This window comes from Cinclus cinclus, chromosome 6 (genome assembly GCF_963662255.1).
Source record: "Cinclus cinclus chromosome 6, bCinCin1.1, whole genome shotgun sequence".
Taxonomy (NCBI): Eukaryota; Metazoa; Chordata; class Aves; order Passeriformes; family Cinclidae; genus Cinclus; species Cinclus cinclus.
In genome coordinates, this window is record NC_085051.1 from 26,088,728 (window position 1) to 26,115,833 (window position 27,106).

The 27,106-nt window shown below is 40.2% G+C and overlaps 1 protein-coding gene across 1 annotated transcript; it reads left to right on the forward strand.

Moving 5' to 3' along the window:
• The first annotated feature begins 203 nt into the window (after positions 1–203).
• Positions 204–27,043, forward strand: LOC134045792 (cytosolic phospholipase A2 beta-like). Its single transcript, XM_062495791.1, has 21 exons — positions 204–224; positions 6,089–6,161; positions 7,117–7,293; positions 7,934–8,070; positions 8,739–8,870; positions 10,056–10,114; positions 11,918–11,960; positions 13,135–13,198; positions 13,645–13,772; positions 13,891–14,001; positions 14,219–14,256; positions 15,137–15,272; positions 16,215–16,351; positions 16,611–16,833; positions 17,458–17,575; positions 18,584–18,721; positions 19,914–20,018; positions 20,471–20,656; positions 23,541–23,707; positions 24,214–24,400; positions 26,805–27,043. Exons 1-21 carry the CDS (start codon positions 204–206, stop codon positions 27,041–27,043), a joined length of 2,619 nt encoding a protein of 872 aa, XP_062351775.1.
• Positions 27,044–27,106: the final 63 nt, after the last annotated feature.

Here is a 27,106-nt window from a genome sequence, read left to right on the forward strand (position 1 = left end):
GACATTGCAGATCTTACCCTCTGAGATGTAGGCAGGCTCTCCTCCACACAGAGGAGGCAGAGGGTGGAGCTCGGCGCCTGTATAAATTATATGTGTCCTTCAGGTTATTTCAGCAGCAGCACAACAAGCTGCCAGCGTGTTTGTCAGCTGACAGATCTGTTAACCAAGTTGGGGTTTCGGTCACTGCCGCCATCTTTCATGCCATGGGGAGCCCACCAGCCAAGGTAAGAGAGTGGCAGCGCCGTGCCGTGACCTGGCACCTCCCTGTTGGGCCTCTCTGCTCCAGCTCTCCCGAGTGAACTCCCTCATCCGTGCATCTGCTGGGATGCAGAGGCTGCGGTGGTGTGGCTGGGGCATCCTGACCTTTGCAGACTCACTGCTCTCCTCTTTTCACCTCACAGTAACTAATATTTAGGTGAGCTTCAGTGAAAACATGGAGAAAATGGGGCGCTTTGCTTTTATCGTGTGGTGTATGTGCCCGAGTGAAGTCCGTGAAGGAAGAGGAGGCTGGTCTTGAAGAGTTTACCTCCCGTAAAATGAAAGTGCTTTAGCCTTCCTGTGTGCTTTTCTCTGGGTAGCACATGTTCATTGCTTGCCCCGGCTGAAATAAACCAACAGCTTTATCTACCAGCAAAGCATAATCTATGTTACTTTAGCTGCAGGGGAGACATCTAACGAGCTGTTTGGCTTGTTAGATCTAACTATTTTTAATGTAATGTTTACAGCGTTTGCAATTCTAGTGGAAGTATTTCATGTCTGGACTTGAGTTTTCTAATAGTAACTTCTATTCAGAGATTCTGACTAGTGGCTTTTAGTATAAATCAACAGAACTATTAGTTGAAAATTCTTTTCTCATGTGTATCTTAAATAATGGACATGGTGTCTGAATGCAAGGCGTAAATTATTTACAGATAATCATTCTTTATGTATCAAACCTCTCATCAAATTTTGCAACAAATAAAAGAAATATGGACATTCATGGACTTAAAATATAGTGAGAAACAATTTTGCACACTACAGTCTATAGAGATCATTAATTGTGTCATGATAATATTTGCAGGCAAAGTTAAAGATTAGAAAAAATCAGTAGCTTGAATGGATGGCTTAAGGGATAGGTTAAAAATATTCACACATTGAGGAAATAAACTGTGTATTTCATGTACTTTCTGGGTAAAATTTGTATCTAATCCATCTACCAGTTAGATCCAGATATAAGTCTCTATTGTAAATATGAATGTTATCTATCAGTTTTAAAGATCAGTGTTATATCTAATAAGATGGTTCTGGAGCTGATAGAAGGGTAGATAGCTCAGGTATAATTTTATCTAGAAAGCTTCAATGACAAAGTTCTTGCATTTCATCCCAATGCTGCAACTGCTGTTCCGTGAGTATAGACAGACTTCTGGTTAGCAGGCACCACTGCCAAAAGGTTTGAGTGCAAGCACAGTTTCAATTCAGAAAGCTTCTGTTCCCAAGGGAAGAGATTAATTCAGTACTGCAGGTAGCTCTGCTGTTATGTCAGTATGTATAAGTTGATAAATAGATACAGAAATAAGAACAGAGTGGCTTTGTGTGGTTTTTTTTCTTTATTTTACATTAAAAAAAAACATGTTTAGAAATGTGTGGATACTTCAAACTATCCAGGAAGACCTCCAAATCTCCCAGTCAGTTTTTTTCACTTTTAGAAAGCTACCAAACTGACACAGAAGTGATTGTCAGTATTAATTTACAACTTCTCATGTTCGTGACAAAGTCTTTTCTTCTGCTCAGACAAGAATAATCCCTCTTTAGAAGTTTTATTTTGTGGACTTTGGAATAATTTTCATCTAGTAAAATACTCAGAAATTTTGTCAGTACAAAGCCCTGAGGGACCAACTCATTTGTGTAAAGGAGGTGACTGATATATATGAATAGGAGATACATCTCAAATCTGCAGTGATTCTTGAAGTAATTCATTACATGAAATTACAATATATGTTTGTAAGGTGAATTAGATTTCCTCACTAACTGTTCAACTTCCAGTGATAAAATTTGTGACAATTGTGATTCCCAAGTAAAATGAGACTCTCATAGTACTCTGTATTTCTTCAGTCAGTCACTTTTTCCACTAGAACTTTTCCTCCCTTTAATTATAATGAATGTAGGCAGCTGGTTGGAAGGACAGTTTTCTATCAGTATTCTCACTGATGAAAGGGCTAATAGCCCACACTAGATGTTGGAGGATCTATGTGGAAGAGTGTGCTTTAGAACCAGGCTGGTAATGAAGCTTTCTTATAGTTTATACATTTATAGATTTAATTTCAATTTGGTAAAGTGCCAAATTGTAGTTGGACCAAATCCTCAGTATCTAACATAAAATAGTGGTAAGAATATGCCAAATAATTTCATTTGGTGTGAGATCTTGTAGGCAAGATATTGTACAGCTTCTAGTACACTGCTGAAGAATGAAGTAATCCATGAAAGAAGGTAATTATTCTTTTCTGAAATATATGTATAAAGCTGAGTGACAAATCCTACAGCTATTTTCAAAATGTGAGAAGACAGCAAAATCCTCATCTAATCCTTAATATAATTTGGTGTTATCCTGTGGTGATAACTCTGCTCAGAGAGCTACTTAAGCTTGGTGCAGGGACACCATTCCAATCAGTCTTCCAACATGTACAAACCAAGGACTTATTTTAAGAAAAGGAAAAAGAGAGAAGGTAGTTATGGGATGAGGTTCCCAGACTGTAGAAAATTCCCTAGAATACTGACTGTGTAGTGAAGGTAGCCATGAGATTTTCTAGTAGCAGTATAGAGGGACAATAAGGACTGAAATAAAACATATGAACTCTTGGTAGGTTTTTTTTTTTACTGCCATCCACAGAGTGTTTTGGTAGGCTCCCCAGTACTTATAAGCTTTGAGAAGATTTCATATGCTCAAAGTTTTCTTTTTGGAATGAAACCTTAAGTGACTGCTTGTAAAGAAGAGATTTATGTGTTCTTCCAAAGCTGATCCGCATTCCTGTGGAAGGAAGTCAGTGAGCATATATTGTTCCAATCAATGAGATGGTGGCAACAGATGTTAATTTTCAGTCTGTCAAGGTTTGATATTGCTGTGGCAATTCTGACATGCTAGTTTTATGTCTTGATTACTGACTCTCCTGTATTTTAAACAGAAATGACTCTCAGAAAGCTTGCTTTGAGAACACAGAAGTAGAATTTAATAGTTTTTCCCCCAAGTTTTATCCTTTTCTTTGGCGCTCTGGAGATGCTACTGTTTATTGGCCTGGAGTTTCTTGCTTAGGATGCAACAATACACAGGCAGCTGAATCCTGCACTCAGAAAAACAGAATTCCCAGCAAAAGCAGAATGATGTGCTTCTGGGAAAGCTACCTTTTACTCTGGATGTTTACAGAGGGGCTTTGTTACTCTCTGCATGCCTGTACAAGAAGCCATGTGTCTCCCAAGGAAGTGAGCTAAAACCAGCAAGGCCAATATAGCTGCCAGTCTGTCAAGGGCTGTCTGGATAATACTATCTGCATTCATCAAGTTGCATTAATTGTGAAGTTCCATGTTGCTTTTCATGTTATGAGAGTAGCAAATTGTAACTCTAACTGTAATTATTTTTTGTAGAAGGATATTCTGGAGTACCAGCAATTTCAGGCAAAGATGTTATTTTAGACCATCCAAATCATACCCTAGGAGTCTGCTCTGGACTCTGGTTGAAGAAAATTAGCTCTGCCTTTATGTGATGAAAAAAAGGAATTAGCCCACTTTTGAATGGTTATCACAGGTTGGAGTAGCTGCAGTATTGGGAGAGGGGTGGTTTTTGGCTTCCTTGTAGGATTTAGAGAGTCCTCAGGGTTTATTATGGCCACCCGTTCCCATCTGAATCTGTTTGCCTTTTATCCTGCAACACCACCAGGACAATCTGCATCGAATCAAGAGGAGTGAAAAGTCATCTTTGATATTTGCATCGTTTGGCAAATGCTGACATGTTTAAGGAAAGTGATTGCTGTTGGAAGGGGAAGGAAGAAGGAGTGAGGCACTCTGGTTGTAGTGGCTGAGGATGGAAACATGACATCTGTCACATCTGAGACTTCTCTGGAGATGAGCTGCAGAGGCACCATTTTTATAAGCAGTTAGGAAATTTTCATCACACAACGTTTCAAAGCAAATTTTTGCTAACCTCTGTTTCTTCAGTGAAGGCAGATTCCGTGAATGCTTTGGGCTTCTGTTGAGCAAGGGAGAAGTTGATTACAAAATGACTAAGAATTAGCATATTAATTAAAACTAGTCACCTCTGTAATTGTCCACATAATCCAATAATTCACGTAAATGAAAACCACTAGGAATGCTGAGTGAGTGTTCCAGCTGGTAGTCCTATGTTAAATAACTATTTGCACAGGAAAATTAAAGTCAAATTCTTTCAGTGGGCAACTGGAATAATATGGAAGTGTTCCAATTGGAACTTTTAATGTCCACAATGCATTAAACTAAGAAAGTCTTAAATATGTCAGTTTTAAATTTGGAGGAGGACATACTAGAGTTCTTGTCACACAAAAATAAATTTGCTTTGCATTTTTATACAAGCCAAGAGACAGACTGTGATTTAATAGGTTTAACAAGCCGCTCTGCTCAGAGTGGCTCTTAAATATTAATCTGAATTTTAAAAGTATGTAACTTTTAAGTGACATAATGCAGTTTAATATGAAGCCTTTATTTGAACATACTAATTCACAGCTCAGATGATATCCATCTTACATAAGGTAATTTACCTCTAAACAAGTCTGAATGAAGCTGAATGCAGGCGACTCTCATCTCTAATAAACATGTCCAAAAGTCTCCACCTCCTTTTAAAAGAATTTCTGATTAACTGTGGTGAGTGACTCTTTCTATAGAGAGGTTTTTCCTTCCCCAACAGTTTGTGTCTACAGAGTTAGTGATTTCCTTGTCAGGAAAATCAGTCATGATGCTAACTTTCAAAATAAAATTGTTGAATTATTTAGTGATAGTGTAATGAGATTCTCTGTTTAGGCAAATAGAGATAATATTTCAGTCGGTAGTTTAAACTTGGTTTTAATTTATTAGTGGTAGCAGGACTGTAATAACTGCCTATTATTATTACTTAATATTGCTGACAAGCTATGGTAGTATGGCATGCAAAAAAAACCCCCAACCTAACAGAAAATTAAAAGCAAATTTAAATGTATTGATTTGAGAAAAGTTTTAAGTATTTTCCCTGTTTCTGTTATTAAGATTGTTACAATATGTATTCAATCATGCTTATCAGAACATCTTTTGAAAATGACAAGTATTTTCTGAATACCTTAGCCTGGAAATCTTAACTTAAGTGTTAGGAACAAATAACTTGAAATAGTGTTAAAATGATAGCCTGCCTGTGGCAGAACAAATCTCATGTCTGGAAGGGAAGTACTTCCATTCCCATAATTATTTTCAGGATACATAATGATAGGGAATTCTGTGATATCATATCTGCAAAGCAGAGTAATTTTTATTTTGTCTGCAGGGTCTCTGCTGGGCCTGTGGTCTGTTCCCTCAAAGGCAGCAGGGCCATTTGATGAGCTTGCCCTACTTACATGCATCACAGAAATTTAGTCTCAGTTCAGATACAAAGTCAGAAGTTAATAATGCTTTTTGGTAAGCACCATGTCCTGGCCTAGGCAGGTCAGCTGTGCCTTGACCTGGGCAGGCAGCTGCAATTCCTAATATCCCCTTCCAAAGGGGAATAATATCCTAATATCCCCATTCTGACCTATGGGTGGCGCAGGACCCTTGGGGTGTTGGTGGTACAACTACCATTGTGGCCATACATGCACCAGGTTGCCTGAAAACAAGTGCCTCTGGGGTGACTGAGAAAGCTTTTCATACCATTGTCTGAGCCTGTGTTTTCTCCATTTTCTCGAGCTCCTGAGCAAACAGCCCAATGTGCCGTTGTGTTTTCATCTCAGCGTGGTCTCCTTCCACTTGAGGGTGGTCACCTCACTTGAAAGAGAAATGGGCAGGCTGTCCCCTGTACTGTTCAAAATACATTGTGTTTTTGTATTCTGAGCTGATCAAATTATTGCATTTGTTTTCTCTGCAGATGAAGTTTTGCCCCATCCACATGCTTTCTGTAAGAATCATACAAGCTAAGAACATCAAGTCAAGAGACCTGTGTGAGTTGTGGTTTGATTGTGTTTTTTGTCACCTCCAGACTTTGTACAGTAAGCAATATTCTTAAGTTCTGAAGGTGCACAAGCAATGTACATGAAGCAGAAGAAATACTAATGCCAGGGCTAAAACTAGATCAAATGTCTCAGGTATTGGAGATTGGAATATGTCTCTAGTGGCACCCAGATGAATTTTCCAGGCCAAGAAGGGAAGGCAGACTTCACTAGGACACCACAATCTGTGAATCTGCTTGGGCAGGAATTTTGCCACACCGGCTGTGAATTTAGGAACCTTTTATTGAAATGTACCAATTATGCATTATAATCAAAGGTAAATTACAGAATCTCAAGCCTTTTAAAATACCTTATCTTTCAGGGTATTTGCTGTTCTCAGATGACCAGTCACAATACTGATAGTTTTGGTTAGGGAGGACCTCTGCAGATCCAGTTCTAAGCCAATGCTGAACATGCAGGCAAAACAGGCTTTTCTGTGTACTTTTGTGTTCAAGTGTCTTTAACTCATTGTCTCCTCTTCACACCTTCCTATGTCTCTTTCTCCAGGTGTGCTCTGGACCAGCCATTCAGCTGTCATTTTGGCAGAGGTCTCCAATGAGTTCCTCAGTTAGGACAGAGGCATTGAGATGCCTTTTGTCAGTTTTGAAACTTCTGGCCTGTGTATTCCTCTAGCGAAAAATACCTCAGGGAAAAAAAAAAAAGCATCAATTTCCAATGATTTACTCGAGTTGCAGCTGAGACCATCCATGCAGGGCTGAGCCTGGACGTGAGGGAGACCAGAGGGAGTGAATCCCCTGTTGGTTGAGTAACTGTCTGCCAAAGGCTTCCTGTGCTCCAGTGGCAAATGCCACGTAGCACCATCCAGAGGTGGCCACTAGAAAGGTGTTAGTGTGACAAGGCCTGTATTTCTGAGTTTCAATGATGTCTTCTATCTACTCTATTGAAGGGACAGTTCCACTTTCGTGCCAAAACCTTGCGGGGCAATGTTATTCACTGCTTGATACCAGTCTGAAGTATTTAGGCATCTCGGGCTGCAGTAGAAATCTTCCGTCAAGTCCTGACTCCAGCTCTGAAAGACATCACCTTGGAGATTTCCTTTCCCACCGTTGTCAAGCTTCACAAAGTAAATGTTCTTCCCCACCCCGGCTCTCCCCAAAGGATGGCTGCTCGAGGCACTGACCACACTAACCATAAGGAATAGATATATAGGATGGAAGCAGAATGAAGATTTCCGACTTGCTTGTGCCCCCCAGTTCTTGGGCCCATGCTGGCTTTGAGCTGCACCAGATCATCTTGCCTAGTGCCTAACACCTCTAGACAGCCATTACATCCCCTCCGCATGCTTGTGTGACTCCACTGAGCAAGCCAGACTCTGATCTTTGCTGTAATATACATTCTCCTTTCCTGTAATCATCCTAACAGCCCTTTGTGGAACCAGCTGTAGTTTCAGTTTAATTTTTTAACATCATTGACTGGAATTGTAAGGACTATGCCTTAGGAATGGCCAGTGGGCATAGTCCACTTTTCTCTTTCTCTTCACATGGGAAACATGGCTCTTAGTGTACTTTGTGTGTGCATGTGTATATTTGCAGTTTGCAGTTACTCAGGAATTAGATGGTTTTCTTTGGTTGTTACCAAATGGTGATCTCTTTACTAATTTTTTTTAAAAAAGTAGTAATATTTATTAATCTCCAGGACTATGGCCTAGCCCAACTGTTCATCTATAACATTAGCATCAGGTTTTTAATTTTTCTCTGCTGCAGTGACTTCATCAGACTGCTATGTAAGCTTGTGGCTGCCATCTGCTTCACCTGGAAAGCTTCAGACCAAAACCGTCAAGAATTCTGACAACCCTGTCTGGAACGAGACTTTCTACTTTAGGATCCAGAGAGAAGTTGAGGTAGAAAAACAGAATTTTCACTGATTTGATTATCTGGGAATCCTCAGTTGACACCATGTTGATCAACTATACTAAATAACTTAAGAAAACGCTTGCTTTTACAGTCTGGTTTGCACAGACAGTAGACACATGAAGTAGTGTTTTTCTCAGATATTTACAGACATTGGTGATGTAAATGCCTGTATCTAAGCTAGTCCAGACTCTCTTTGTTGTCACCTGAGTGAAATAAGCACTCTAGTGGCATACTTCTCTGCTATTTTGGCATGGCTAAATTCGAAAGAACTTTCTCTCCACTGGTTCTAAGGGAAGAGTAGTGAAGTTGCTGTGGTGTAGACAACAGATTTAATCCTTCCCTAAATTGTGCAATTTGGAGAACTTTGTGAATGAAGAAACTGTTCTTTGGGTGGGTTATCAGTGGGGTGCATTGGCATCTTTTCTGTCTCAGGAGAGTGGGAACCTCTGTTATTGGTAGTCGTTTTCCATCTCACAAGTTTCCCAAGATTGGGTGTAATAATGTTCTACATTAGCAGACTCCTAAAGGAAAGGGTATGCTTCTTTATTCTTACGGCTCTGCTAGTGAAACAGTTGCAAAAAGCTATAATATTTTTTTTTTGTTTCTGCCGAACAGAAGCTCAATAAGTGTTCCTATTTATTTTTTCTACTACCAGAACATTTTAGAATTGGCAGTGTGCGATGAAGATTCACTCACCAAAGATGACATGCAGTTCACAGTTCTTTTCAATGTTGCTAGAATCAGACCTGGGGAGACAATCCGTGAGACATTTGCTTTGAAATCAGAGGTAAGGGCTGAAAACACAGGGAGACATTGACAAGGCCTCATTGTACACATTGTCTTCCATGTTAAGTAGGGTTTGGATCTTCATGAACAGGTAGCCTATCAATGATATAATATATCATTATCAATACCTCATCAAAACAGCTATAACTTTGCTGTATTTTTGTGACTTCATGAATCTCTTTTTACAAATTCTGAAAATGCTCTCTCATACTCTCTGAAGGCAAAATGTTTTAACAGAAAGCATCTATAAATAATAATTTTTATCTTTTAGAATTCAAATAAATACTTCCTTACCTTTCAGCTTTATTCCACTTTTGCCATGCTTAGGGGAAATCTCCTCTTAAATGGCAACTTATTTATAAAAACATGGAAACAATTCACCCATTACTTGAATTCAATGATTCTTTCAGTCTTTTTTCCCTGTTGGTGTTCACGCTGGGTTTCCTTCTAGTTGATTCTCATTTCTCTAACCCATAGTAAAGGAACACCTGTCCTGCTAACATCTTTGGTATTTTTTAAGGAGCCCGTGAAAGAGAGTTACCCGGCAAACAAAGCTGGGATAGGTCTGTGGCAGCTCCTGGGTTTGTCTGAGCTGTTGCTGCGGTGTTGCTACACTCTCGTTACAGGAAGGAGACAGTCCATAAAAACAGCTACTTCCCACATGCTGAAAGCTGTTAACATGGATTTTCCTTGTGACCCTGCTGGCTGGTCCTGTGCACTTCTCAGCCAGTCAGTGAGTCACTGCGAAATACAGTGATTCAATAACCACTTCAGTTACTTGCCTAATTAATCTCTTCTGAATTCAGTTCAAATGTGATTTAAATGGTTTGTATGTGGAAATGTCTCTGGTCTTAATGACATTTGTTGCTGGGCTTCGATGCCTTTCCCCCCCCCCCATGCACATTAACTTGCAGAGAGCCATTGTATTTCCTTTTCACTCAAGCTCTCCCACTCTGATTGATTTGAAATATGTATAATTCTACATATCAAATGGGAGATCATTAATCTTATGTGCCTTTCACAAGTCTGTGGTTTCTGCTGCAATTTCAGCTTTGGAAAGAAATGACAACAGACTTTTTTTTAGCAGAAGAGATGCCATGTCTTGAAGGGCTTTTTAGGTGTGTCTGTGCTGCCAAATTCTTGCAGCCTTCAATAATCTATATTTATTTTACCCTCTTCTTTTTAGACAGAGAGGTGCTATAAGAAATGGGAAAGTTTGGAAGTGGAATTCTGGATGGAAAGAGTGTGAGTAAAATTCCAAAGCTAAAAGGTATAGATATGCCACAGAGTAATGATACCTCAGAGGATGAGAAACTTCTTCAAGCTCTTTGTCCCAGCAGTGAACCTAAATTAAAGTTTCAAACTATTTTTTTTTACACCTTAACTTCTCTAGCTAATTCCACCTTTCAGTATATTTCATACAAATCTTAAACTTCCGTTGAATATGTATATCTAGATCCCGAAAATTGTCACAATGTGATAACTTTTATACAAGATGCATGTGAAACTTAATGTGAGTGCTCCTCAAATTGTTGATATTAATTGAACAATGCCTAGAACATTGTGGAATTTCTCAGAGACCATAAAACTTGTCTTCTTGTATTATAACAATGTATACATGGAGTTATGTAGACAGTACTAGAAAAAAAATCACCCATTAAAAGCATACAATCAACAAATAATGAAAATAAGACCATCCCCCCCTTAAAGTGGTAATCAGCATTTTCTAGAGGAGAACAAGTCCCATAAGATGAATTTACTCTGTCTTTTAAATCCTGCCACAGGCTTGATTGAAGAGTTTTAAATCCTATTACAGGCTTAGTTTAAGAGAACCTCCTAAACACATTCTGGAATATTTGACCTTAACATTAGTGAGGGAAAAAAAAAAAAAAGGCAATCCAGTGAAAACTGTCTAACTGCATGATCAGGAGAAGGAACTGTAAATAAGACTTCTTATTCTTAAACATGAGGAAACTGCAGAAAAAAATCACTTGTGCTCTTGGTTAATTTCTCCCACAGTGAAACTCAAGAAAATGTATTTAGTTTACCTGTGAGAGGTATCTCACCTCTCACATATATTTACCTTAAGAGATGGTATCATGTATGATGATGGTAATAATCTGCAAATGTGGAAGTAGTCACAGTCAGATACATAAAAAGGTCAGAATGAGCATCAGTGCTTGGGAACTGGATTCAGACTAGAAATAAGAGGAACAACTTTACCATTCAAGTTAAAAGGCATTTGGGCAATGTCCATTCCTGGAAATCAAACCTAGTTATTTAAATACATTTTACAGCTGGAATAGAAGTTTTAATCCTGGGAATGATGTTTGGTAAAATACCCTGGACATACAAAGGTTATGTACTACATAATTTCAATGGCCCTTTCAGATATATGAAAGCATTTATGAATGTGTGAAACATAGGGGTGTTAGAATATTTGCCTTAGTGAAAGATGTTGTTAGTAGACTCTACAGATTACTCATATTATTAAATAACCACATCCATTCAGTGACAGACCAAGGTCTTGCAAGGTAAAATATCTGGGACAAAGCCTTTTTATTGCTTACCTTTGTGTTTTGCAGTCATACATATAGCGCAGTAGGAGGTAATTCTTATTTGCCATTCATTTGGGATCAGCCATAAGTTATAATATGAACTAGTCAGAAATGTCTTTCCTAATAAATGTTTGCAGAACACGTTAATAGTAGTCTTTGCTTTCCCCAAGTCATATGGTCATTTGTTAATAGCAGGACATGATTCCACATATACCAATATGCTTTTGTTCTGCTGTAACTTAGCACATAGTTTTAAGTATTAGTATTTTTACGGGCTGTCCTGTCTTTCTTTTTTTTTGGCTGCTGTATTTTGGTTCACATGCTTAGCAGGAGATCATGTATTTTACCTTTTAGGAAACAAATTATGATAACATACCTATATTTAATTTTAAGCAGGAAAGGTCATATAACTGCTATATAAAAAACTAAATACAAACCAAAATCCAGCTATTCATGCAGCTTTTTTTGTCTGCTATTTTTGTCTTTTCAGTCCTGGCCCTCCAGAGCATCTCATTACCAATGATGTCCTAGTGGTAAGGCTCACATGAGAATTTATCTTGGAGTCACATCTGCTTAATTTTGATCCTCTCCTCTTCCCCCCTGTTTTATAGAGAGAACACAACCTACCATAATAGATAAGAGCATGGTGTTCATTTTAAAGTCAGAGATATGGGACAGTGCCCTTTTGTTACAGCTCAGTTGCTGCCTTCTCCATACAAAAACAGAAGCTGTGTTTCTTGAAGTCCTCAGCTATTACAGATGTCAATATGTTGCCAAGGTGTGGTTTGTTACTCTTGCAGAACCCCATATTTCTTGGTGTTGAGAGTGAAAACTGATTGTGTTTCTCCTAACACAGCATGCCACTTGGCAGGAGAAACAAAGGTCTGTAGAAGACAATAGTAGGTATTCAGTGTGCTTATGACTGGAAGGGTATCTAGTGCAACAGCTTTTTTGGGAAATGAGTTTTTTAATAAAGAGTTATTTTAGCTGTTGAAACACAGAGCCCTGTTTGGGAGTTAGTCAGCATGTGGTACATTACCTGTCTCCTCAGGCTGGCCCAGCAACTAAGGAGTACCAAGTACTTCATGCCAACTCCTCCAAGCCTGTGCATGGCTCCCAGATGCTAGCCCTTGATACCCCTGAGGCAAAGTAACACATATTCTATTCTTTCCACCTCATATTCTGTGTGAGGTGCAATGATTGGCATGCATTGTTCCTGAAATGACTTGGAAAACTGTCCTGGCATGAGTTATTAAAGGTGAACTGGAGTGACTCAGGTGGAGGGTAGGGTGGAATAAATCCATGATTTCCCTACATCAGGGCCTATACGAAGATGCTTTGTAGACTAATCACTGCCACAATACACACAAACTCATCATCAGGTATTTTCCCCCCGCCTTCCTAAATAATTATTAGATATATGTGTTTGGACACCAGTGTGTTGTACAGAGTTTCCTGATTTTGGGATAATTTGAATATGTTAACAGTCTCTGACAATGCACCACTGTATTGACACCCTGACGCAGTGCAACTTGGGCTACTGTCCTGGAATAATGAGCTCTGAATTTTCTCTTGGATTGCTCCCAGCACTGAGACCAGTTCAGTTGGCTCTGTATTACAGGTGGTGGCTGTCTGCATGATGTCTCATTATTTGCAGCAGATGTGTTATTTTCTTTCTTCACCCTTTTCCATTCCTGCCTTTTACAGTCCCGTGAGGTTTGCTGCTTGGAAGTGCATGTGGATATTAATGAAAGCAGGAAATATTTGAAAGGTATGGCAATTTCCCTGTGAAACATGACCAAAACCAACCCTATTATAGTCATTCAGACCCAGATGGAGGCATTTTAGAGTACAGAGACAACTAAGAATGTTCTAAATTATATATAGATAGTGATGTATGATCTAAATAATAAAATGCAATGCACTGAATGCCCTGAAGTGCCCTGAACTGATCTCTGTGTCTTTTCCTTGGGGCTATCAAGTTTGGGCACAGTAGACTTTGCTGGTGGAAGTGAGAGAGAGTGCTGACTCTGGGAGCACTCTGAGCTATAGGGGTAAAGGCCAGAGTACCAGATCCTGTGCTGTAGGAGGCTTCCTGCTGGGATAACTTATAGAGGATCTACCACAGAAAATTACACCAGCAGGAAATTTGCCAACTTTGTTAGCTCTTTTGCCTGAACAGCAGTATTATTCTCTAAACAAACCTGTTTTTGCCAGAGGGTAAAAATCTCGTGCTTACGGTGCCTGCATCTCATGAGAGAACACAGAAGACGACAGAGGACACTGATACTTTCTACTTCCATTGTGTGAAAGCTTGGGAGCCAGTTCTAAAAGTCAGGCTGCAGGTAACTACAGGGCACTACACAGTGCCTACTACTTGCTTACTTCCAGTGTGATTGAAACAGCAAAGACCTGCACTGTTTCTGTTCTGTGAATACAGCCCATGCTTTTCATTTTGTACAGAAAGTTTCTGATAAGGAAGATGACAACAGCAATTTAAGTGACACCTTAACAGTACCACTGAAATTTCTCCCTGTTGGACATAATGTGAAAGTAACCCTTCCCGTAAGACACGTAAGTGTTTTGTAATTTCTATCTGGAAAGAAGAGTAGAATAACCCTCACTACTTAACACATTAATATGATATTAAAAAAAAAAAAACCCAAACAAACCAACCAAAAAGTATGCAGGGTGGCAGTGGCGGCTCTTTTCAGGAGGCACTGAAAATCTGGATTCAAAACTTCTCTTTTTCCCTCCATTCATGTACCTGCTCTCATCTCTTTGTTTACAGAATGTGCCACTACAGTTGTACCTCCAATTAAATGATTGGTAAGAGGACTTCTGTTTTTTTCTCTAGAGGTTTTATTGCTCTTTGAACTGTGAAATCTAGAACAGAGTATCTTTATTTAGATACAAGGAATGTACAAGACTAGAGGCAAAATGTAACAATATTTAAGTCATCATTAAAGAGTCACCACAATAGTTCAAAGCTAAATGTCCTCCGGGCAAAGCAGTGTCACCAAGATGCAAAAAAAAAAAAAAAAAAAGAGAGTTTCAAATGGTGAGGAACTTAGTGTCCTTTGCATCAAAGATCCAAAGACTAAGTAATACTGGAGGTTTCTTCAAAAGGGGCACAAGAAGAAGACAGAGGGAAAAGAGAATTTGAAATAACAAAACATCAGAGTCCATGCATTACCCAAATGACACACGTTCTCTTAAGAAAACACTTGTGGCTGGTTGATATCAAGAGAAATAAGTGTAAACCAGGGAAGACAAAATGTTGCATTGTAAAATAATGTGTCAGACAAGAAACAAACAAAAATTATTTGAATATATTTTCCATTGTACAGCTTCTATATAAATCTGCAGTACAAATGCCCATGAAAGACTTTGTTAGGTTTAAGTCATCCTTTGCTCAGAAATCCTATGAAGCAGAACTAGAAGAGATTCAGCTTACAAAGCTACTGAAAGTCACAGAAGCCCTTCTTTGTTTTTCATATGTATTATCCTTAGCTGACAGTAAACCTTACAGTGGAACAATGAGGAGACCATGTAGAAGCAAAGAAACTGACTTCTGAGCTATATTTCTGTATAAATCGGAATGAGGATTCAGGATTTTTAATGAATTCATTAGATTGCAGTTGCTGAAAATAGATCCATATACATTTTAAACAGCAGTCCTGTGCCTCTGGATTTATTTATGTTTCAGCACAGACAAACTAGATGTGCGCTTAGGGTATGATCTGTGCCAAGGAGAGCAAGAGTTCCTGCACAAGAGGAAGAGAGTTGTTGCTGGTGCCCTGAAAAGGGTTCTTCGTCTGGAAAGAGATCTACATGCACATGAGGTCTGTGCTTTGGAATGCAAGCATGGGGTATGGGTCTATTGAATTAGGATTGACACAGCTCCCCTCAAAATTTCTAGTAATATTTGCATTTTGCTAACAAACCAATTGATTTGAATGGCAGCAGAGCAGAGGCTCTCAGTGGGGCGTACCCCATACTCATGGAAAATTTCAGCTCAAGTATTCATCCATCCAATCTTTTCAGTGGGCAATCACCAAGGAATTAATAATACCACTCTTCAAATAAAGTTTCCAGCAGTATGGTGCTGCAAGCCAGCAGGATATGAGGCATTGTGTTAGATACAGCCTAGTCAGGCAACCCAAACCAATAGAAAAACAGGAGTATTGGAAATTCCCCTCACATAAATACTTACCAAATCAGTGTAATGTCACTTCTTTTGGCTTCCTTTTTTCTTTCTTCATTGTCACAACACTTCTTACAAGAAGCAAAAATATTTTGTGGCGAAGAAAGAACATTAGAACATTTTATAACAAGCTGAAGTATATTTTATTGCCAAGATCCAGGGTATCTTTTTAAGGGAAAACTTATTTTCTAACTGAAATTTTATTTGCTAAATGAATGCTATCCAAAGAATCAGCAGAGTTCAAAAAACTTCCCTTATCTAATTTAAATGCATTTACTGCAAATTGTTGTTGTTTATAATAAAATCACATAATTTTCTACTCTTAATCATTGTAATTCCAATTATAGAGAGCAAAGGTAGGAAGAAAGATTAAAATGACTGCATATTCAAACTCATCCAAGCATTCTGGTTAAGAGTCTCTGGAGGTTGATTTAATAAGGTAGTGGTAAAGATAGGCTAAGTGGTGATTTAATTAATTGTCCTCCAATGAATCTGCTGAAGAAATTCTGAGAGCTGCAATTAGATTTTTCCAAGTGGCAAGGGAGTAACTTTCTGAGACTAATACTTGTGTTTTGGACAGGTCCCAGTAATAGCTGTTATGGCAACAGGCGGAGGTCTCAGAGCAATGTCAGCTATGTTTGGCCACCTCTTAGCTCTTCAGAAGCTAAATCTGTTGGACTGTGTCACCTATCTCACTGGGGCTTCTGGCTCAACATGGTGCGTATGGAAAATGAGATTGGATTTGGAATTACTGTGACTACTTTTCCACACAGTGAGAGTTGCATCTCTTTCAAAGATTTACATTTTTAACAAGTGAACCTAATTCCCGTGTGAAACTCTTACTGTTGTCTCTCAATTATAACTTCAGTTTAGGCTCACTGATTCTCTTTCATTGATTAAAGTGATTGTGTGAATGCATCAGTTTTCCAAAATCATCTAAATAAATGGGTGATTTGCTAATGTTTCACTTCCTTAGGACCCTAGCAGACCTGTATGAGCATGCTGACTGGTCACAGAAGTCACTGGAGGAGCCACTTAAAGCAGTAAAAGAACAAGTGACAAAATGCAAACTCAACCTTATGTCTATAGACCATCTGAAGTATTATCACAAGGAACTTGCTGAAAGGGCAAAAGCAGGACATGTGCCATCTTTTACAACTCTCTGGTCACTTGTTCAGGAGATGTTCCTACATGAACGGGTAGGTACACAGTCTACAAATATAGAGATATTTGGGAAACAGCCACTTACTTTCTTTAGAGCTTTACTCTTTGAGAGCATGATATAATGTGTGTAATAAATCCAAAGAGACTGAGCAATCCCAATGTGGTTTGTAAACTATGACAGAGGATCTTGTAGTCAGGATTTTCCAGAGTATATAATAATAATTTGAAGGTGCCTCTGTCCTAGGATGCCAAACAGCTAGCAACTTCAGTAGGCAAACTTCCAGAAAGAACTGAGGAATTCCCACCCCCCACTCTCCATGAAAAGTCATATTTTTAATGTCTGTTTCTATTTTGACATTTAGATGTTAGAGTAATCTGTCCCCATGTGAATATTAACCTCAGTTTACTAAAGATCTGTGGGATACAGGCAGTCAAGGCATTTGGATATTCTAATGAAGAAGTTACTAGGTACTCAAAAAGGCAACCAGGGAGGAAAGTGCAGGAATGTGAAGGAAAAGGTCTCTTACAAAAATGTGACTTACAGATTCCTCTGTGTTGTAAAATAGCTGTTATCAATCTTTAAATCTTTACTTGGGTAGATTGTGCTGGTGTTATGCTCTTATAGAGGTTTACTGTGATCTTTTCCTCTCACTGATTAGCCAAGAAAGTACAAACTCACAGACCAGCGCAAGGCCTTGGAGCATGGGCAAAACCCACTACCTTTCTATGCAGTCCTCAATGTGAAAGAGGAGAAGTTTGGTACTTTCAAATTTAGAGGTAAGTGTCCCTGGAATTTCTTCTGTTTCTGGGTATGGATTAAAGAGGATTTGGAGGGAGGTGTGTATGTGTGGAGAAAAAAGGGAATACATCTGTTGCTTGCCCTGATTCAGTGTTCATCTTTCAATATTTTTTTTTTGTCTTTTTTGCAAATTCCTGTGTATTGGTTAGAAAGAGCACATCTGCTGGATAACATCCTCAGTCATGAAAAGGACATTAATTAAAAATCTGTGGTGAAGTTCTATTTTTGCAAGAGACATTGTGAGTGAGTGTGGGCAAATAATATGAACTTTTCCTGCCACACCTATAAAATGGCTTTGATGCTTCCTTAGTTTCTACAGGTGCTGTGAAATGTAATTGTCACTCCCTAAATATGACACTGATGAGGGTATGAGAATGGAGTGGAGTATGATTGCTATGATGGGTGTGATATGACATCCTTTGAATGGACACAGGCCACATTCAACAGAAGGTGTAAAAAGCAGTAGATACTGGAAAGAAAAGCAGTTAGTGCTTATGTTTATTTAGGTTTATAGCTGCCGTTCTACTGTAATGTCTGTGCAGGACAGCTTGAGCCAGGAAACTGCACATCCATGCCACACTGTGATAATTTCTAGTGTGATATTGATGTGTCTTCAGGCTGCTTTGTTATATCTTGCAGACTGGCAGTTTTGGGTTAATAGAGCTTTCATGCCATTCCTCGCAATTCACACCACTATTGCATGAAGTACAGTTGATGCTCTTGATTTAGAGAGGCAAGTGCAATCCCAGAATCTTTATATAGAAATAGATATCTAAGCATTTTCACCCAGTGTTAGAGCTTTTCTGAGTTGAAAAAGATAGTTCCTTTTGTTTGCAAATAATCTCTGTTTGTATGGAAGTAGATGGTACAGCTTGCAGTACAAATGTGTGGATAGTACAGAGCTGCTGAGATGAGCAAGACCCTTGGGAAGATTTTGGGGTTTTATTTTTATTGCAGCAAACATGCCTCATGTAAATTCTTTATAGAGTGGACAGATTTCTCTCCTTATGAAGTGGCCATACCAAAATATGGAGTCTCCATTCCTTCAGAATATTTTGACAGCGAGTTCTTCATGGGAAGGCGAGTGAAGAAGCTGCCAGAATCTCGGATCTGCTATCTGGAAGGTGACATAGCAGTGCCATGTAGTTAATCACAGCATCATAGAAAGCATGATATTTGCTAGCCACAGACGCAACACTCCTTGCCAGCATGTCTGCTTTAGGTCTTAAATCAATGAGCTTTTTACCTCTTTCGTACACTTCTGCTCTTTGTGTAACTTTTTGCCTCCTGTCCTCCCTTTTCACCTGGGTAGATTTGGGAAGGTTGCAACGTGGTTCCTGTTCCATTGTCTAAACCAAACAAGATGGTAGAAGAGGCAAGTTGAGGAAATAATAAGTGTTCCTTCTCTGATCAGTCTCCAACTCTTCAACTTCATAAAATATATTTCTAGACAAAGCATTACTGGGAAAATTGGAAGGAGCTGAGAATAAAATACGCCATCTAGAACAAGCCACAAAGGCAGGAGCTCCCTGAGCTTTGTGGCTTGAGGATGGTGCCACTAATCTTCTCTGCTCATAAGGATGAAGGAAGGCCTTTTGACCTCCAGCAACTACTTTGACTGGCTGTTTTTCTGCCAAAGGTGAAGAAGGGGAAAAAGCAACTAGTCAGAGGAACCCATCTGTCTCAGGCAGATTTTAAATCCTTATAAGTGTTTTAGTTTTGATACCAAAAGCAAGGGTAGAGGAGAGAAAACCCATATTTCTCTCACTGTGGAGTCTGATAGAGATTAAATTTGTTTCTTGTGTAAGTACCTGGCATAATGCTTAATGAGGAAGGATAGTTCTTACTTTTCCAAAAGCAGGCTCACATATGGAGCCAATTCTATTTTAAACCTGGACCAGCTGTACTCCACAGAAACAAAACATGCCTGGAAGGAAAAAAATTGAGTCTTAGATCAGTTTAAATAACAAATCCATTTAAAGGCGGCCTTTATGCTTACATAGCTTCACCATGCTTTCAAAGCCTACTTTCTCTCACAGATACACAGGAAACTTTCTTCAACATCATTTGGGTGACTGATACCCCTTATTTTGTTACTCTGAACTATGCAGTGAATGTTCTGTGTGTAGTTGCCTCCTGAGAAAGAGCACTGAAGTGCTTGCACCACTATGTTTGAACTCTCTGAGACCTGCTGCTTAAGTTGTGTCATGATGGGGTTGGGTTCGGTGGGCTAATAATGTCCGTCACGAATATTTGCAATGGTCAGTTGTTAACATGCAGTAGTGCAGTACTTTTCCCTTGTGATTTGACTTGCAGGTCTTTGGACCAACATCTTTACTAGGAATTTGCTGGATGGCTTGTACTGGTCCTCCAATTCAAATGAGTTCTGGGAACGATGGTCCCAAGATATGGTAGATATAGGTAAGAGTGTCTAAAGTGTTGCCTCACACTTCCAGCATGATTTTAATGTGTATCAGAATGATTGCTCTGTCCTTTTCTCTTCTCTCTTTTCCCCAGAGACATGCTTCATGTTAGCACAAATGTTTTACATTTAAAGTTTCCTCCTGGTCTGTCAAGTGTCTCTGCCCGTGACTGCAAATGAGAAAGTTGGCTTTTACTTGTGGACAAAAGTACAAAGCCAGTATATCATTTGAAAGAGTAAAACACAAAAGCTGTGCTGGCTTTAAAGATAATTAAATATCTGTTTTGGTAAATGACATGGGTCATGTGCATATGTTTTCCAGCAGCCTGCTAGAAACAGGGATGAGAGGGACCCACAGGAAGACAACAAGGGCAGCTAGCCAGCAGAGATGTCTGGCAGGGCAGATCGCTTTTGGTTTTTTTTCTATTTCATGATTTCTTCTCTATTTCAGAAAAGCATTCTCCTGAGGAAGATGTTACTGTCATTGAGCCTCCATCTTGTTTGTCAGGAAAGTTGTATGAAATGTTTCAGGACATTATGACCAAGCGTCCACTACTGGGAAAGTCGCATAACTTCCTGAGAGGCTTAGAGTTTCATAAGGATTATATCCATCAGAAAAAATTTATTGAATGGAAAGGTAACTGCAACAAAGAGTTAGCTGCACTGTGCAGGTAACATCTCAGATTTTTTTTTTTTAGACTTTGGAAAACTCATGTTTGTTCCAGGGTTTGGAAATCGGCTGAGTTGGACCTGTGTTCATGGTGTAGGCTTCTTTAGGGTAACAGGCTAAAATGAACTAGTCCATGGACTGCTATTTCACTTCCAGAAGTTACCTGTAATTTGTGTCAAGAGATGCTTTTCTACAGGACGTTTGTCACTCTGCATAGTTACAGTAGTCAAAAGATTTAGGAAGGGCAGAATCTTTTGAGGTCAAGAAACGAAGGTAACACCAGAAGCATAAAAGAGCAGGTTATTATGTGGAACAGAAGAAGTTGCAAGCCTGTGTCTGGTGTTTTTGCCTGATGGATTATCCATCCAGAGACTTCTCTTTAACCCCTCAGAAACAGTAATACCAAAATCCATCTACAGAAAGTTTAACTCACATAGGTTTAGACTGTAAATGTTAATTAAATAGATACATAAACTTGATGTATAAAGAGCAATTTTCTGTGGTCTTTGCTCTGTAGACAGAGGAAGCTGCAACAGTTTTGCCTCAAAAGCTATGAAACAACATGTGAAATGATAGGAAGTGGATGGAGCTGAGGTTTCCTGCATCAGGAACCTTCCTATAATCCTAGCATCTCCATTTATTCCATGAACAGGTAGCAATGTGGGAGGACCCCACATTACTGAGGTTGATCTGACTTCAGCAAGAAAACACATGTTCTCTGCCTTCTCTGAGCCCTTCTCTTTGGCAAGTTGCATTTTCTCTCCTATTTTAGGCAAGTTACAATGTGTTTTGTCCCTCTCTGCCCTTGCCCCATGGTTTGCTTACAATGGCGAGGGATGGTGGTGCTTTTCTGTGGATTAAGGCAGAGCCCACAGTGTTCAGTAAGTTTAAAGTGTTCAGTAAGCAAAACGTCTGTGTCCTAAGAGTCTGCTCTGAGAAAACAATTGAAAGAAGAAAAAAAAACAAAACAAGTAGTATAAGAAGGGTGGGAGAGAGAAGGAGCAAGCAAGTAGCTTCAGAAGGTGGATGAAGGATAAAATTGTCAGTCAGTAAATGTTATAAAACATGAAAGTCCTTATATTTGCTGACAGTTTTATAAAGACAAATGGGTAGAAGCAGATTTCAAGGAGGATTTTGAGGAAGCGAACACTAATGACTGTCTCAGGGTAGATATTCTACAAATAAAGTAAAATATGTGGAAAGCATGAAATTCAGAGTGGGAAAAGGGAAACTGAAAGTCTGGAGTGGGAAAAATTAGCAGGTTTTCTATCTTCTCTTTGTTGCCTGCATAAGATCAAGCTTAATCCATGTATGGATCCATCTCCAGGAGTAAGAGGACATGCCAAGTCTGTGAACAGAAATGACAGTCTTGTGGTAGATGAAGTCTTGAGAATAGAGCTTTGTTTTAAAGGCTTCCCTGCAGCTCAGGTTATCTGACATATTAAAACAAGACTTTTGATGCCTGATTTTCCTGATGAGATATGGAACTAATAGTCTGGAATTAGCATAATGCATTTACAGTAGCATTCATGCTTACAAGGGTATTTCTGAGACAGGATTTCTTTAAAATCTCTATTTGAATGTGTGATGGAAGAATGGGTTCTCACAAGAAAAATGTCTTCAGCCATGACTAAATGCTGCAAAGTTCCATCTCTGTGTTAAGAAAACAGGGATAATGGAATTTCATCTAAAAATGTTCACTGGGCCAAATAAAACAAAAAAGTAAGCTCTGTTTCTTCTGTGAGGGACTGCAAGCAAATGTCTCTTATTACAGTTGAATCTGTGAATTCTCAGCAGCCTTGAATGCTAAAATAAGCGCATTTTATAAAGACTTGACAGTGAGGGAATGGAAAAAATATAAATTATTGCTTCAAGCTGGTGTGAAACATTCCAGGCTACAGAACAAGCTAGATTTACTCTGCATGGTTTAAATCAACACTACAGAATGAGGCTAAGGAAGCAGAGTACTTGAATGAATTGAAATGCTGGAACTTACCAGCAGTATTTCTGTGATCAACAGTTCCTTAAAATGCCTAAACACAATGATATTCTGCTATGAGCTTTGCTACCTCATTTTGTGATCCCGAGGAACATTCTTAAAGCACTATTTTGATATTTAAAACTATGGCAAAATGTTCCCTGTTCCCTGGGACTGAAAGTCTGCTAGAGGAACAGTAGAGGAGTTGCTGTCTACAGGGCAAGCTGGTGAGGTTGCTAGCAGAGAAGTAAGAGTCTGGCTCTCAGAAACTGGCTTTAGATTTCAACTTACCAGTTGGTGTAATCCCCTTTGGGAGGTGGGGTATTTTTTTACAGTGTGGCTAAGATAGTTTATATGATATTGCTGAAAGTGAGTTGAAATCAGACTTTTCAACCTGAGAGAGGAGTCTAACCCTGCGAAGGCAAAAGCAAGAAAAGAGCAATGCAAAAGTGCAACGATGTATTGCATTTGTTAGTTGTGTTGCTACACTGTGAAATTGTTTGTGTTGTTTGCATTTTTCCCAGTTCTTAGGGGAGAAAAAAAAGTCTGTTGAAGTCTGTATTCTGTGAAAAATGACTCCCCAGAGCAGCCGTGAGGTCAGTGGAGTCTGTGTCTCACCTGCCCTCTGTCTGGCTACCCCATGGCCTGCCTTTGTGAATGTTCCTGCAGAGTGTGGAGACAGGCCAGGTGTGCCCAGATGTGCAGTTTGAAGGGTATGCTCCTGAGGCTGTGTTTGTGGGCTCACACTGTGGAGGGAGGTGACCCTGGTCTTGAGGGTAACCAAGGAGCTCCTCTCAGCATGTAGCACAGACAGAATTACTCACTTCTCCTTTCCTAAAAATGCACCACTAACTATATTAAAATGTTTTTCAGACACTGTGCTGGATGGTTTCCCTAACAATCTGACACCGCTGCAGAAATATCTTTGTCTGATTGATGTTGGCTATTTCATCAACACCAGTGGTGCAGCACTTTTCAAGCCAGAGAGGAATGTAGATGTCATTATATCCCTTGATTATGGTTTGGGGCATGCGTTCAAGGTGAGAAGATTAACTTACTCTGCTCCTTGCAGAGTAAACTCTTCTTGTCTTATTAAAACCTTTAAGTAAGTGGCTGTCTAAATCATCTATCACCATACCTTGCCGGAGGAAAGAAGCTTCCTTCAAGAATGGAGCTGTAGAAATTGTTAAGCTCTTTTCTTCTGTAGAGGATTACAGCATATGCTTCCTAGAATCCTCAGGGAATTGCAGTAACAATTGTTTGCTAGAGACATGCCCGTGTCTCTCCTGGTCTGTCATGATGAATTCTGAGTGTGACTTTGGGTCATTCACTTGGGCTTGTAAAAAACATTATAGGGTGATAAGTGGCATTGTCTGGCTTGAGTGGTGGTTGAAAGTAGAAGTTTGTACTGTGGCTACTTTGGACTACACATTCATTTCATAGTGTTTCTAGGGAATGAGTTAAGATGCTATATTATTTCCAGGATACCGGAGTAAACCTGATTCTTTTCTTAGAGCTTTAACTCCATGACATTCTGTGCCCACAGCAATTAGAGATGACTTACAAATATTGCAAGATACAAAATATCCCATTCCCCAAAGTGGAGCTAAGTCCAGAAGAAGAGAAGAACCCAAAGGAATGTTATATATTTGCGGATGCAGAGGACCCCAGAGCACCTATAGTAATCCATTTTCCCTTGGTGAATGACACCTTTAAGGAATTCAAGGAGCCAGGTAAATGCAGTCAACAGAGCTGTGCACTGTGCTCTCCCTTGGTATGTGTTACATGCCCACTAATGGCAGGCAGCAGAGCAACCTCCATACTCTTGCTGGCTGCTCTTCATTTGAAAAGCATGGAGGACGCAGTCCTGGGCAACTCAGTGCCACATTGCCTCCTGCAGCCCTGCCTGTGGCAGATGGCTCATGTCACTGTCCCTTGGTAGAGCCATGGGTCTTCCTCACTTGTGCCTGATGCCATGTCCTGCCAAGAGAGACGTGCAGAGTGCTGGAGTTTGTCTGGCACTGGGAAGAGGGAGAGTAAAGAAATGCCCAGAGAGCTGTGGGAATGGGGAGATAAGGGCCTCCTAAAGGACCTGCTGGTGGGCTGGAAGGCAGCAGCAGCAGGAGCTGGCCATCCAGCTCCTGGGCCATCCTGGGCCATCCAGCCCCAGGGTTGGCTCTGAACCCCTGAATTCCCCAGGCAGGCTGTCTTTAGTGGAGAGGGAGGTGGAGGTGCAGAGGGAGCCTCCTTTCCAGGCCTTGAGGGACAGCAGGCTTGAGCATGGGGACCTGGGCAGGTAGAGCATGTGTGGCTGTGGTGGGAGAGGCACCATATACTGCTTGGTAGGAGCTGGGACAGAGCAAAGAGATGTGGGACCAGCCTGGGATGTGCAGCTATCTCTGCTCAAGTTCCTGGGGTGAGGTCCTTGTAGCTTTACCCAAATTTCTATTGGAGCCCTGAGTAGGATCAGAGCAAAATGGAAGTCTCTGAGGGAGCATTTGGGAAGGGTCGGAATAGCAGCAAAAAGTAAAGGTGCTTTTCTGCTCTGATGTTCAGTGATGCTCAGTGAATATGTACAGTAAGAGCTAAATCAAGAAAATCGCATTTAGAAACTCTGTGGATGAACTCTGTAGAAGGAGCTAGGCTTGTTCAGTGGAGGCTGGAAATGGTCCAAATGGCAAAATGTGGTGAGATCTGACCATTGAGCAGTGGGTGCCAGGTAAAGCAGGTGAAGATTTTGGAATCTCTCTGAATGACAAATAGATGAGATGCTGCAGAGCAGAGCAGCTGCTGCCCATTCTCTGTGCTCCAGGCTCAAACTGGTGAGCTTTGACACTCACCTGCATGTCTCTGAGCAGTTGGTGATTCATCCATCAAGCTGACAACCAACGACTGATGTGGGTGGTTGGAGGAGGGGGTCCTTGGCAACCTGCTTTCATGGATTTCAAGTTTAACAGTGGAGTTTTTTGTTTCTAGGGGTATGAGACATCTTGTGGAATGTGGGTACTTATTTTTCTTGTTTTTAACTATTTGAAGTCTAGAAGGAATTAGCTTGTGAAGCACCCATTTGCAGTGGCAGCAGTTACAGACTGTGCTTTTGTGTGCTTGAGGCAGATGCAGCTTTATCTGGATGTGGACAGCATTGATAATACATCTCTCTGAGTATTGTGAGGCTCAGTGAAGCAACACTGGATATTTTTAATTCAGCCACTTCTAGTGGTAGCCTGTGCCTAGCACCCTGAGATCATGCTGTTCCGAAAACACCAGGTTAGACTAAAACCTGCGGTGTCTCAAGCACAATTCTTGTGTCTTTTTCATGAGGTTCTGATCAAAATCATAAGGAATATCTCAGCAGTCTGTTTGCAGCCCTGCTGATAGTCATCTCATATTGCATTGGTGGTTTGGGCATGTTTGGGTCAGACTGCAAGGAGATAGGCAAAAAAAAAAAAAAAAACAGCAAAGAAATGTAGCTAAAAATTTTGTAGAAATGTAAATATGAGACTGCCAAAGTCCTTGGTGCAGGTAATTAAGGGGTCCTTTTAAGCAAAAGCATTGACCTAACAAGGAATATGGATGTTTCCAATTCCAAGAGGCATAACCTGAGACCAGGCTGGAGTTTGCTGAGAGTCTGATGTAGGATGCTCTGGTCCCTCTGCACTCTGCAACAGGCAGTCCTGTGTGGTTAGCACCACAAGGCCTCCTTGTATGTATTAGGCTGTCCTCTCACTCTAGCTGGCAGACATGCATTTGTCACCACTAATCCAGGGGCAATCATGGATTTTGAAAAGTATTCCAGGTGTGTGTCTTTGGGAGTCAGACTTACAGGGGTTGGGAAAGGATGTAGACCTGTGGGTGTGCTGCTGGAATGATGTCTGCAGGGACAGGACCAGGAGGAATGTAAGAATTTGTGCCAGGTCTGCTGAGGGATTTCCAAGTCTGAGCTTTAGCAGGAGGGGAAGGAGGAGGAGCTGGGAAAATTGACCAGGAATGACTCTTTCAAGCTGTGGAGTGGGTTTGCAGTATTTCCTGGGGGCTGTTTTTAACAGTGGGTACTGCCAAGTGCATCAGTCCCCTACAACACTGTGTGATAGTACTCCAGATTCATCTCACTGTGATGGCTTTTGTCTTTCTCCACAGGGGTAAAGCGTGGTCACTCAGAGATGGAAGAAGGCAAAGTAAATCTGGAGAACAACTGCTCACCGTACTACCTCATTAGGCTAATCTACTCCTCTGAAAATTTTGATAAACTTGTGAACCTGAGCAAATACAACATCCTCAATAACAAAGACCTGCTCCTCCAGGCGATCAGGTGTGCTGTGGAGCGAAGGAGAAGCAGAAGGACTGGGAATTTCTCCAGCTACTCTGGATACCCCTAGGCTGGGTTTTTGCACTGTTCCCCACTGAAGGCTATGGCAGCACATTGCAACACATCAGTCACA